General features: G+C 40.8%; 1 protein-coding gene across 1 annotated transcript in view; it reads right to left on the reverse strand.

Annotated features, from left to right (window-relative positions):
* The window catches only part of LOC133495337 (protocadherin-15-like), an 85,016-nt gene that overhangs the window by 69,005 nt on the left and 1,621 nt on the right, over nt 1–14,390 (reverse strand). The window contains exons 2-4 of the mRNA XM_061809850.1: nt 11,181–11,340; nt 1,236–1,250; nt 1,041–1,106 (exon numbers count right to left, since the gene is read on the reverse strand). Of these exons, the coding sequence (XP_061665834.1) occupies nt 1,041–1,106; nt 1,236–1,250; nt 11,181–11,340 (241 nt within the window). The remainder of the gene's footprint in view (nt 1–1,040; nt 1,107–1,235; nt 1,251–11,180; nt 11,341–14,390) is intronic.

A 14,390-nucleotide genomic window follows, 5' to 3' on the forward strand; every position in this document is an offset into this window, starting at 1 on the left:
TGTAACTATAGAATGAAGACTGCATATAATGAAGATTTAGCACTAACATCTTTTTCAGTTGCGTTACAGTATGTCTTGTATAGATATATTCTAACACATAGATCCATTTTACAAGCAGAGTATTGTCTTACTATACTGTGCACTGACAGTGATTTTGAATAAAAACACAATGGCCAAGAAACTGCAGTCCATAGAAGATAGTATGTAGTATTCCAGCATTGGGCATTTGATGCAGGATAAGAAAAATAGAAATACAAAAATTCACACCAATACCATGAGAATTCTTGTGAGCTCCGAAAGTGTTTCCACGAATGAGTAAATCATTTGGATTTGGTTTTCATTTTACTGTACATTTCCTTTCCCAAATGGTGGCCTCTCATCAAACAAACGTTAACCTAAGCCCACAAATGAATGCTATTCAAAAGGAAAGGGTGTTACGTTCCTGCATTTATTAGCAATTTTATATCAACATTAACCATACGGTCATTTTAGCCAATCAGCAGCCTGAAGAACGTGAAAAAGGCAGACACTATACGTACTGTAATTACTATTATTTGAACCAATTTCTCCTTTCAAACTTGACATCTCGTATTAGCTTTTATGATTGCACTAAAATGATTTTTGCTGCTATTTCTTTGACGTGTTGGTGACCCCCCCCCCCTCAAAAAAATAGATTGACTGGAAGTTAAAAAGGAAGCCACAAAAACACTTAACCTTGTCAAGAGTCAATAGACACAGGTGGAGTAGGAAGAATGATCCACTCTTCCAGTGACACCTGAGCTAAGATTCTGGTTTAAAAAAAAAAACAAAAAAACGGGCCTCCAGCAATGGCACGACTCTCTTCGGCCTCATGAATATTAAGAAGCGCAGGTTACACGCCTTGCCAATTGGCAGCTGTCGAAAAGGTCGCGATCCCCTCGCTGCGTTTCCCTCAAATGTTCGCCAAGGACTACCTTAAAAGTTATTCTTCTCAACAAGAGGGCACAGTTTGAAGCGAACGGCATCAAATTCAGCGGGAATTAAAGAGAACAACACTTTACCGTTGGGACTCTCCTCATCGATGGCAACGATGGTGGCAGGTGGACCCGACCGAGAAAGTTTACATTCTGTGAGAGAGGGACAAAATATCATCATGAGTATAAAAAGGCAGTCAATTGAAGGCACTACAGTTCATAAACTTCTAAATGAGCACAAACAACACTCAGAGAGAGGAGAAAATTGGAAATACTTCTCACCCTCATATTGCCAGTCTGCAGCAGAAGACCCACCAGGAGGGAAAAAAGGAAAGATGAAAGAAGCAAAAAAAAACAAAGAAGAAGAATTAGGAACAAATCTTTAGGCTGAGTGCCTTTGAGGTTTTGAAAAGAACGCAAAAAGATGTGTACGCTGAGGTGCAATATTTACGTGCGGCTCTATTACACCCCCCCACCCCCTTAATTCATAACCAGCACTTACGGTAAGAAAAAAAAAAAAAAAAAAAAAAAAAAAAAGACCGCTGTGAAATTATTTGCGCTCGAGCGGGACTCCAGAGGTACCAATGTGACATTCAAGGCATCAAAAGGGGCTGTTCCGACTGTACTTGCAGGAACGCTTCGGCACATCCGATGACAACATTCAAAACGCTCTCCGGGACAGCGTGAAAATAAATATCGCGTTTCTTAAGAAAGAAGGTGGTGATCTTAAATGTCGACTACATCCTACACCGCAGACAGATAATGAATAAACCTCCAGACTATCACTGAGTTTTTCATACTGGATATCTCGCATACAGGTCGCAGTGCCAAAACATCAGGTTCCAAAACAGAGAAGAAAAGGGAGGAAAGTATGAAGAAAGGGGAAAGACAACATAATTGCTGTAAACAAAAAAGGAACAAGTGTCCTGCACAACACCGTCCGAAAGGAGTTTTCCCAGTGTAAAACTGTGGAAAGACAAAATCCAAAAAAAAGTTAGCAGAAGTCTTTCTGAAGCAAAATGTTCTGGAAAAATCTCAAACAATCGTCACGCATGATGTCAGAAAAGGTCAGTCCTCACTGACTAGTTAAAGTACTTACACAAGTGTTCTGCCTTTTCAACAGATGATAATTATCCAATCCAATACCAATTATGTACAGCAATCACCTTCTTACACGTACTCCAACTCATTCACTGCCATACAAGTCAAATACCCCTGTTAACTGGGAAGGTCGTGAATGAGTTTAATCAATTCATTATTTCTTATGAGGGAACGTGTTTTAAAATTAAAACAACTTAGAGGCCGTCTGGGTCGCAGACTTGATAATGTTTGACTTTAATGGTCTCATCAAAATTGAAGTCAGTGAATCAATTTTTGACTCCTGTGAAAATATTGGAATGAATGACTGTGAAGCCAACGCACCGCATCCCTCGGGTTCTTTCAATCGAATACGAATTAAATCAAAAAGTTAAGATTCTCCCGGCTGCCTTGGTATGGCTCTTTAGAGGCAACATTGTAGACGTCGAGAAAGTGTGTTTAGTTTGTTCATTGGGCCAACGCTCGATGCTCGAAGGCCAGAAGCAAATTTTCCGTCTTGCTCCTTTCGAGCTTTTGTAATTGTGCATCGCAGGCAAGTGGACCAGCCGTGTGCAAACTGACGTAATAATAGGCACTAGTTACCGGACCAGCTGGCCTTTGAGGATGTTTGTTTGCAACTGTGTGTGCATGACAGATGCGCATCTCCTGCTTGACTCTCTCATTATTCAGCGTAAGACGATGCCCTCGTCTGTTGCGAACCATCAACTTGTTCCGCGTTGAGAACTTCTGTTCGTGTGTGTGTGTATGTAATAGTAGTAGTGCCCACTCTTGTCTTCCTCCTTACTTTTGTCATCCGTTCCACAGAGTTTACCGGCATGAAACTATCAGTCAGATCTGTAATCTAAAGTGACAGTCCAATACAATGACAACACAGTGAAATGAGTTGCATCTTTTAACAGATTGAATACCGTGAAAAACTCTGCAGGATTAGTTCACTAAAATTTTAGATCTTGGAGGGAAAGCCCGTGAGTGTTACAATGGCGATGAGATCAGTAGAGATGCGAGGCACTGTTATCGACCACAAATTAAATCATGTGCTTCAGTAATATGTGTTATCTCAGCGTGACATTCAAATTAATCTAACTTCTGCTGTCACTGTGGAAAATCTCACTATGAGGGATTACTCACCGACATTTATTGCAGTGACACGATTGTCATCCTATATCAACCTGATGATTTTTTTTGTTTTAAAGATGGGGTGAAAATAACATAGTTTCAGTAATCTACCAGGCACAATTTCAACGGGGTTCAGATCTTGAAACGTTTCCAAAACTGTCGATACGGTAAAGCAGCAAAGCTATTCCATTCAAAGGACCTGACGTTTAGTTAGTGGAGGTTAAAAGTTTGACCTGCAGGTAATTGCTTTTACTTTTATTAGTGGGCGGAAAAAAAAATGGCAGTTTTCAAACGATCCTCAAACTTTCAGATGACATAACTGTGCAATATAAGCGCGGGGATGTTATTAAATAAAGTAGCGACAATATGAGCCCTAGCACAAAATTGTTGTGACAAACCTACAGTAGATGGCTGACTTCAACTGCATGGTATTTACAGTAAGTATACCCCTGGTGTACACAAACAAGCTGCATTTGCACTCTCATTGCACTTCCTGGCATGACTGGACCACTGGTAAGAATATGCTTATACTCTCTTTTTGTGAAAGTCTCCGGAACAAAAATCAGAATAATCAGTGAAATGACTTTGTACGAGGCAAATTGAATAAATCCATCTGATGCCAAGTTTCTGTCAGGCTGATGAAACGCTCCGCAGAGAGCCATGTAAGGGGGGAATGAGGTGACGTTTTCAAGGTGTAGCCCACAATAATGTCAAAAAGGGATACGCAGGGGGGGGGTTCTATTCAGAGAACGTCACAGAGGATCAATAGGAAGGCTTGCTGCATTTTAGATGAATGATGCGTCCAATGGCTTTCGACTGAAACATTGAAAGTATCAATATCTTCTTTATTTAGTGATGTGAATGCACTCCATGCAGAATTGCCAGGCGGAAGACGGCCGAGCGGGTTGCCAAAAACCTCTCGGTGAGGACAAAGACAAGTGTAGAAGAGGGAATGGGAGGTGACCACGACGACAACAACCAAGCAGGCCTTCCGTAGACATCCCCACGAGACGCGAGCACAATAACACGCAGACGAGTCGACTCTCGACGAGCACGCACGCTCATGCTCACGTTGCCATCAAATATACATGATAGATGATGACTTAGCGCAGCATTTTTGAGTATGCTGAATCAGGATCAGTGAATCTGACAATCAGTCACTCCTAAAAGAAAATGTTAAGTCACCCGAAATAACTGGATTCGAATAGACTGAAAACACGGCAGGAAATAAAAAAAAGTATTTCAACCTATAACTTGTATAAGTTAATTCAAAAGTTCCTTCCACCTTGTCTGAGGTCTTGGTTCCACCTTTTTTAGCAGTGCTCGATTTGTAATGAACATACCTTATGGAATTATGGCCTGCATTACTAGTTGCCAACTTCAAAAACAATGTGTGACAACAGCTAACTTTTCAAGCTTTAGAAACATTTTCTTCATCATCATTTTCCTTTTTACCTGTGCCATGTTGTGGATTTAAATTGGACTTGGTGAGTCCTGCTTGTTCCCATCTGCTCCAAGCTGGCTCCGGTGCTTTGCCAGGAAGCTATAGAAGCTTGTGAATGGGGAGCACGAACACCAAGACGATACAAAATATACCCGTACGATATTTAACAAAACTGTGGCAACAAACTCACAAAGAAAGTGCGAATTTTAGCACACAGAGCTTAATGCCAACACCTAATGGGAATTTCCATAGATGAGCTAGGATTGTCACATTGTAGTATGCAGATATGTCCATATTTTATTGCCCCCAGGTGGCAGAACAGAAGAAGTAGCAAGCACTATGTCTACTGAATTTAAGCACAAAATGTCGTAAACTAACTTCATGACAATATACTTATGTCATTACTCTAAGATTTAGGTAGTTCAGTAGGCAGGAACTGATGGCGTAATGGCATTTGTATGCATTTCAATGAGGAAGGAGGATTTTACATTGAAGGGGAATTTCAAGACACCCTTGTACCCATTACCTGACACCAAGATGATAAATTGAACCAAAAACAAATCTGCAGTTATTGTTAACATTTTACAACATGAGAGTTTATTAAACGTAAATATTTCCATAATGTACTTGAACTGCTTTGCTTTAAAACAAGCGGGTAAATGTTTTTTGTTTTGTTTTGTTTTTTTTTTTAAGTAAATGAGCTAGCCTTTATGAGTCCGGGACTCTTGAAATCAAATTAGGCTCCACGTGGTCCCTAAAACAGTACTTAATAAACATTAAGGGAGCCAGACTACATTTAAAAAAAAAAAAAATGTTTTCGGATTTCTGTGCTGTTTTTTTTTGAAAGCTTCCATCAGCAGGTACACTTTTTCCCCAAGGTCCAATTCCTCACCATCACCACTATCACCTCTTCCCGGCCAGTCCACCATCCTCCATCCATCCATCCATCATCTCTTCAGCTAACCATCCATCCGTCCATCCCTTTTCCCCCCTCGACCCACTCAGCCGTGGAAGGCAGGTGGCGAGGTGAAATCGAGGGGGGGAGACGGGACGAATAAAGAAGTAAACGTCGGAGGTGAGGAATTAAAAGGACAGTAAGAGTAGAAAAAGGTAGATGGAGAGTAAAAGGAAAGGATGGCTGAGAAGATACAGTGTGACCTTGTGTTAGATTGATGCGTCTCTGGAGGCGACGGATTGTTGACCCGAGTGTGTGCTCGAACGCGGGCGAAAACACACAATACACACCCAAGCGTAGACACGACGTCGGCTAACAAAGTCGCACACAAACACAGACTCGATGCTGGAGGGAGGGCCACTTTGTCACCGGGCTGGCTTATCCATTAGCCGGACTCTCCGTCTCGCTCTCGGAGCGTCGGTGGCGCTCCGAGCCCGTTGTGGAGATGACGGCGGCTGACAGCGGCGCCCAATCACACGCCACTCATCCCCAAGGCGAAGCTACACGACCGACCTCTGTTGTTTGCCCTTAATATTCATCTTGCCAACAACTGCAGCGTCATGCAAGCTTCTGTCTGCGGGTCAAAGCCGGTCACTCTCTCCTGTCAGAATGGTCCTGTTTTTTCCCCAGTATATTATATTTCATTTGGAGCAAAAATGGACAAACACAGAATTAAACCAATCACAAGGAGCAAACCGCACATGGAAAATTACGAGTCAGAGCTCCTGATGTTAGTAAATACACGACACCCTTTTTAAAACCACGTTAACACGCAACTTCGTTTACGCCATAAAACAAGTTCATCACTTTCAATTTCCTTTTGTGATGTTTTATTTTGTATTAATGTTTATATCTCAGGGTTGGAATGGATTAGTGGCATTTTAATGCATTTCAATGGGGAACATTGATTTGATATACAAATAAATTGAGTTACTAGCTTGGCCAGAAAATGAATCCAGTCTTGGTTGTGCCAAAACGTTATTAGAAAAAGTTACAATTTTGAAAGGGAGTATACTTTTTTTTTTTTTTTACAAATTAAAAAAAAAAGGGAAAGATGCATTTTATTGTAATTATTTTCTAAAATGTGAAGGAAAATTTCATACAATTAGTCTCATTTTTTTATTTATACCTTTCATTCTTTACATTAATATATTTCATATTATATTCAGAAATATTTGAACTCTATAAGATATCCCGAGTTTTATTTTGAGATTATTTCAATTAAAAACTATTTGCATTAAATGTATAAACCTCTGACAATTACGCACATAGTAGGCAAGATATCCCACTAACATATTTTAAAGATGAAATTTTCAAAATTGAACACTGCAAAATATCACACCGTTTTTCTTTACATATGATTAAATATTTAGCATATGTTGGCCTAGAGAAGCCAACTTGAGAACACAGTATAGTAGTGGCCTAAGTAAGTTTTATTCCAAAAGAGCATATCTTATATTATTGCAAGTCACAGCAATATTATGCACCTCTTGAACATAAACACTCTATTTAAAATTGGAAAATAAAAGTCTGACCCTATTGATTTGTTTGAAATGTATTGCACTTAATCAAAATTGTACCCAAACTAATAGTTACAAAAAAATGTAACTAAACTGTACTTTCGCGTATCACTAGAGGGATCCTTCGGAGCACGAGTGGTAGAACCCAAACTCGTTGACCAACGGCACGACACTGCTCGCAAAAGGTTTCCCGAGCAAAAAAATTCCCTCAAAGTGAACCAGGAACACGGGTGAGACAAAACGTGTTACTGGAAAATAGGCGCATACACATGCGTTTCCGCGAGGTGGCGCTTTTTGGCACGTAAGTGATGCGAAACCAAGTCATGCCGAGGCTTCATGCTTGCACTAACTGACAGCCGGTGAAAGCAGCGAGCCAAGCGAGTGATGCGTGTGGAAACAATGGCCCTTCCAAAACCACAGATGGTTCTGATCTTTGAGCTGCAAGTCAACCTCTAAAGTCTCCTAGGCTCGTGAGCACGCTTATCCTCTGCCAGGTGCCATCTGCCTCGGTTAGAACACCACCATCGGTGCTTGAAAAAAAAAATCTGACAAAATGTTGAAAGCTTTTTAGCCTTTTGACGTAGGAAATGCGAGGCTAACCTGTTCACTAGTCTGGGGAGACAGCTTCATGTGGGTAAGGGCAATACTGACATCTATAAGTGGTCAGCATAGCTCGCACCCGCCTAGCAAGACTACAATGTGACAAATTCTTTGTACTAACTTTGAATTCCAAGCTTTTCTAGATGGGTAGTCACTCAACTGATTTTTTTTTTTCCTTCTGCTTCAACTTGCAAACGAAATATTTTCACACAAGCCTCAGATGGTTGTCGGCGCGCTTCACAGCTAGCAGCAGTTCGGCGGGTCGTTAACAATTCTTCGAAACAGAAATAAAGTGCTTGCTTTAAGCTCTTTATTTACACCCCCCGGTTGAAATTTGCTGTAAAACGGAACATAAAACAAAGAGAATTGATGTTGTGTATTTAAAACAAACACATAACTTTGACATAGGAAAGTCTGATGGCTAATTTTAATACAAAATGGCTTAGACAAGCTGACAAATAGCCTTGATGTCACAACGTTATAACCCTTTAGGCAAAGGATATTTGAGCACATAGTACAGACGGACAAGATAACAATACTCATGGGTGTCTATTCTTTATCCTTTAATTAAAAAAATAGCTAAGTAGTGGCGAGTGTCTGCTTGGTGTATCTCCATATTTCTCTTATTATACACTTGCTCTTGGTGCCTGAGATTTGCACACCAGAAGGCTATTTTTCCTTCTAAAAACACATTTGTTGATGTTTTGTGGGCTATTAGAAAAGACTAATGGATTTCCACTCATTTCAAAGGGAAAAGTGGATTTAAGATTCAAGTATTTCGATTTACAAGCATGGTGACGGAACAGATTAAATGTGTAAACCGAGGCACCACTGTACCACTGAAAATCTCTCTTTACTGCTCCCTCCAAAAAATTATCTGTAACCAGTACGAGGCACATAAAAGCTTAGGGACCGCTGACCTAGAGGAGGGTGAGTGAAAGAGCTTGTAAGAACAAGGGCAAGTTCACGGAAGACCGGGAAAGAAAAGCTCACAATGGAAAAATAATGTTTTGTAGATCCATTCTCTTGCTCCCCAAATTGAATGGTTTCCACCTGGACCACTGCTACACTGGTACAATAAGGACCAAACCCCGTCTAGCCTCGCGTATTTTTCTCTCAGAAACCGTTGAGAGGTGTACTCAATCATTGTGTCTTTCGGCATACAATGGCTTGGCAGTGGAGTTGCATTCTCCAAGGGAACGTAGCGGTGTAGCTGTTGCGATGTGTGTGTGTGTGTCCCCTCCCCAGTCCCGTGAGTAGCGTACATCTGCGCCCATCAGATCTCCATAACAATCTGTCAGGTTCTTAAGTGCAGAGGAAACAGGAAATGAATGCCAAACTATTGCTTAATTGCCCGGGTCCAGCGTTTTCATCAGTTTTTACTTTCTCAGTTTTCCACTGGCAATGTAAACCATTTTCTTTTTATCTTTCAATGGCAACTATTCACTTGATACAAGGTCGTAATGGTTTGGTCATGGAGTGATTTAAACTTACCGCTGTACTTTGGTTTAAATTTTTGGACAATAGAATTGGATAACATTTCGTTGAAGAGAACTGTGTGCGTATGTAAAGTATAATTGAGTGAGATGCTGCTAATTGGCGATGTCATAATTACGGTAGTGCTACAGAACAGGTAGTTAGCCATATGGCAGATATGTTACGGGCAAACATCATGTCGTATCTTCAACCGAACACGCTCACAAGCACACTTCAGAGATGCTCGACATGCTCGACGACGCCAGCGTGAGTCAAGCCTCCTGTTTTGTCTTGTTCAGATGCGCATTCAATTAGAGCAGCCGCAGAGGCGCCGCCTACACGCTCACAAACTTCACATGAATTCCAAATCAGGGGGAAATCTAGTTGCAGGAATTCACCAGAGCAGCAGAGGGTTTGCTATTCCGTGGCGTAGCGCCGGTTGTGTTGTTTGCTCTCTTTGAATCCGGCATAATACGATCAAGTCGAGGCAATAAATAGCATTTTAGTCTTTTGGTGATGACGGTTTCTTGGGAGAGAACGCAAACGGGTGTAAAGCGGTTCAGCGCTCAACTTCACCCTGTAGCTCAAAGTTGACACGCTGTGTATTCTCTCACACTGGGCTCATTAAAAATGCACCAGTCGTCATTTTGGGAACTAAAAGTGAATAAATGTAGTTCCTCAGCCAGGGAAGGGGTCCTAATTAAAAGTGTAGTATGCATTCTCGACTTCTCATTAAGCCAAACTCTCTTGTGGTGGTGGCGCTTGGGTTGAATTGAGGGAAATGCCAGCTGCCAATTTGCAACCGCGCTCATCAAAATTCCGTGACCACGCTCGGAACATTAAAACACTGGCATCCCACTGAGGCCACTGGGCCTCTGTAAACCCCTTTGAGCGCTGCTAAAGCACTATATACAGTAAGTGCACTCCATTTACAATTTATATGGAGAGAAGTAACTCCCCAGTTAAGATGCAGTAATAGATGCTTGTGAGTACTGCTATATCGTCTGCCTACGTGTTGCTCCACCATTTGTGTTCAAATATCTGTTGGTTAAAGGGTTATAACACCTATGCTATTCATTAGCCTGTCTATGGAGTTTTGTCGTGTTTGTCAGCATTAATCTAAACTGACATGCAAAGCAACTCGAGGAGGTTGTTTTAAATTAATTTGTTGGAGCGCAGTGGTTAGAGGACTGGTCCGGTAAACCAGGGTTGTGGGTTCGTATCCCACTGGGGCCTCCACTCCCTGAGAAGGGTTGCGTCAGGAAGGGCATCCGGCGTAAAAATTGTGCCAAACATATATGTGCGTTCATCTGAGATGACACGCTGTGGCGACCCCGAAAGGGAGAAGCCGAAAGAAACTCACTTACTTTTTATTATCTTTACTTTTAGAAGGAAGTGACATGATAAAAAAATCTGGAGATTTTACAAAATTAATTAAAACTAATTATGTAAAAAAAAAAAAAATTAATTACATGTTTTTTTCCAAGCAATGCAGTGAATTACAATGATATACAGTATTTTTGAAAATAAAATGACATAACATTGCAACATGTTATTCTCCAACAGCGTATAAAGCCCTCGGAATTTCTCCTGTGCAAGCCTATTTTTTTTTAAGACCCCACCAAGTGCGACTAAAGAGAGGCACATCCATGGTAGCCTGGGAATTAATGGATGGTGGGAAATTAAATGAAACCTCTTATGCCATGCCGGATGGCAAGTGGATCATTGGGCACCCCCCCCCCAAAAAAAAAAACTAGGAAAGCAAAAGTTGTGAAAAACTGCTTAACTGTACATGTCTCCAAATCAATACCAAATAGGGCTCAGATGAGCATCTTTTTAGCTAACATTTCCTATAATGTGCAGTATTTTTAAAACATCTCTGAATTCACTTGACCGGGTCATGATCTCTACAAAGGTCTACAAAGTTGCAACTCTGTGGGGAAAGTTTTAGGATCGTATGTTCACCTCCATACAATAAAACCATCCACAAAGAATTAAATAAAGAGCTCTATATTTACCGTCAGCGTCTTGGCTGAGACAAGTGGATAGCAGCAGCAGGGGGAGTAGCAGATAGAGGACACCAATCCCCGTTTTCCCAGGCCATTTGACCCCAGTACGTGACGGTGGCCCCATTAAATGCATCCTCTCCATCTTCACCGCCGTCCTCTTAGCGCCAAACTGCGTGGGGAGAAGACAGGGAAAAAAAGTTGAAATTATTTACAGTAGGAGTTCACAAACTTTTGACACCCAAGTTCCACCTCAAAATAAAAAATAAAAAAAAAGGTCGGAAGACAGAAGTTTCTCTGAGAAAACCAAAACAAATCCATCACGCAAGCAAAAGTAAAAGTAGTTCGAGAACTGTAGCTCAATGTAACAGTACATTAAAAGTACTCTGGTTAGTACTTTTTCCCAACATTACACACAGAAATATAGAAGAGTAAATGTAGCGAGTTACTACCCGACTCTGAATCCTAAAAAGTATATTTAATATTATTGTATTATTGCTCATTTTCGGTAATTTTTGTAGCACTCTTCTTATTGTTATATCTCATCATTAACTTGCCTCACTATTTCCTATTATATCGCCTTCTTTCCTTTTCTCTGCACTTGAGCAGTAATTGGAATATTTTCAACAGCCGGAATACAAATCGGCAACGTGACGTTCGTGGCGTCAGCAGAGCCGCACTTGTTGCCGTTCTGTCATTTTGAGTGCCGGCGAATAATTCAAGCAATTTGCGGGATTTCCACGCGTCCGTTCTCCAAGGACGCTTATTTTCCAAACGCAATCAGCCTGTTATTGCGCGACCGCGGAAGACGCACTGGGCAAAAATGTGGCTGTAGAATCAGCTACTGTGTCAGATTTGGTGAAAGCGAAGTGACTCGGGTTCAAATTTGCCAGAAAAGAGCAGTTTGGCAAAAACAGAGGCAAAACAATAGTGCAATGAAATAAACGGTCATGTGAAAAGTAGGCAGAGCAACAGAAAAAAAAGTCACGTCATCACTATGTAAAACTAAATAACAACTATGGCGAGAAAGAGACAATATAAATGTCGCAGCATATTATGCATCTTCTCTGCTCGGAAATTATGCAATAATGCGTCAAATTGCCGGGAGCGGCAAACATTTGTTTTGCTTTTTTTTTTCCCCCCCACCGCAAGAGCGTATCTTTGTTTAATTATACCGTTGATAAATAATTCAAAAGCAAAGCGAGAATGCAATATTGAAATGAGTCGCGGCGTCGGGTCAGTTGAGGAGACTTCCGAGGCGTTTCCAATTGTATTTGTTCCACTTAGAGGAATTAACGTGTCATCCAGCGGGTACGCTTTGTCAAAATCTGAATGAACTTTTCTCATTCAAGGCCTTAAACTCATTTCAGTCCCGTTCGTATCAATTACTGCCGTGTCACAAGTACTCATCAGGGGCCCTTCATTATCAGAAAATGACACTTTACTCAAATTTTACTATGAATTTGAAATAAATACTGCCGGTATGTAACCGAAGATATTGTGTTTTTAAAGCAACAATAGATAATAATTTGAATTTCATTTATTTCAGCCAAGGAATATAGTATGAGGCGGCACGGTGGAGCAGCTGGAAAGCGTGGGCGTCACACTTCTGAGGACCCGGGTTCAATTCCAGTTTGGATCTTCTCCCCATGTCTGCGTGGGTTTCCTCCGGGCACTCCGGTTTCCTCCCACATCCCAAAAACATGCAACATTAATTGGACACTAAATCGCCCCTAGATATGATTATGAGTGCGGCTGTTTTATCTCCATGTGCGCTGCGATTGGCTGGCGACCATTTCAGGGTGTACCCCGCCTCCTGCCCGTTGACAGCTGCGATAGGCTCCGGCCCTCCTGCGACCCTCGTGAGGATAAGCAGCTAAGAAAATGGATGGATGGATGAATATAGTATGGCATATACACTTGCCAGAAAGAGTACATGAAGCATTAGTATTATCTGGATTTTCAGATAATAGTCGTTTTCAAGTAGAAACCATGTATTTCCAAGTATAGCAAATCTATTTATTTTTGAATATTATGTTATTTAGAAATCAAGACTATTGGTCTTTTCTCGTGTTCTCTGTTATTTATGTTTTTAGCTATTTTAAACTTTTGAAAATAATTTGAACAAATCCATGACGACTCTGAAATGCTCAATTGTCTAACAAGTGTTACAAAACTCCGTCGTTGCCCGTTGAAGATTAAAAGTCTATATGTTTTTTCGACAATACCAAGTGAAAATAGTTAACTTAAATACATTTGAGTCGACTTATTTGTTTAAAAATCAATAGCGTAACGCTGTGTTTGCAGAAAAAAGTGCGTCAGCATCAGTGCTAACACTGCACCGTTCAACATGGCACCCTTTTACTTCTGGAATTTAGACTGGGATCCATCAGGGAGGCGAGATGACACCTGCGACTTAAGGAGTGCCGCAACGCCAGGACAGGGGTGCGAAGTTTAACACCTCCGTTTCATTTCTCGAGTCACGTTATATTGAAAAGTCTGTCCTCCGACAAGTGGGTTCTGCATTACGTCAGGCGACGGCACTTACGTTACAATATCTAAACGTATATTCTGCGAGGTTCTGTGGAAAAACAAAAAGGCAAATAAATGCTTCAGTTACAGCTCCTTTTGTGAGATCTGAGTGTAAAAGATTTATTGTTTTTTTTTTGTGTGTGTGTGTGTGACTCTAGGGGGGGGCTTTGCAAAAGTAAGATGACAATAGAAAAAAAAAAACTGGCGCTACCTGTTGCAGAAAAGCAAGTGTCGTCGATATACCTGTTTTGAAAACAACATCTTGCATTGTTTGGGTTTGTGGCAACAGATATTCCTCAAAAGCTTCCGTTTTTTTTCTTCAATTTCATAACAAAATAGATACAAAATGAATGCGGCAAAAGCTGTACTTAAGTGATGGAGGGAAATGGAGGAGAAATATTGTCCCGACAAAATCGTAAGCCAAACCTCCGTCGTAAAGCTTGTGGAAGACATGTTTCCATACTACGTTTGGTCAGGTTTTTTTAAGCAATAAATAATGCCTAGCCTGTTAGCTAACATCAGCGCTATAGCTTGCTATCCATTTCTCAATTAAAAGAATCAATTTGTGTCTATTAATGCAAGCAACAGAAAAGCTCAATAAATTCTGTCCCTCAATGTTAACTGCATTTGAATTTCCATCACACCTGTTGAAATTTTAACTTTAAAAGTGTAAACCATAAACGGCTTTTT

The sequence above is a fragment of the Syngnathoides biaculeatus genome, chromosome 22 (assembly GCF_019802595.1).
Source record: "Syngnathoides biaculeatus isolate LvHL_M chromosome 22, ASM1980259v1, whole genome shotgun sequence".
Classification (NCBI taxonomy): Eukaryota; Metazoa; Chordata; class Actinopteri; order Syngnathiformes; family Syngnathidae; genus Syngnathoides; species Syngnathoides biaculeatus.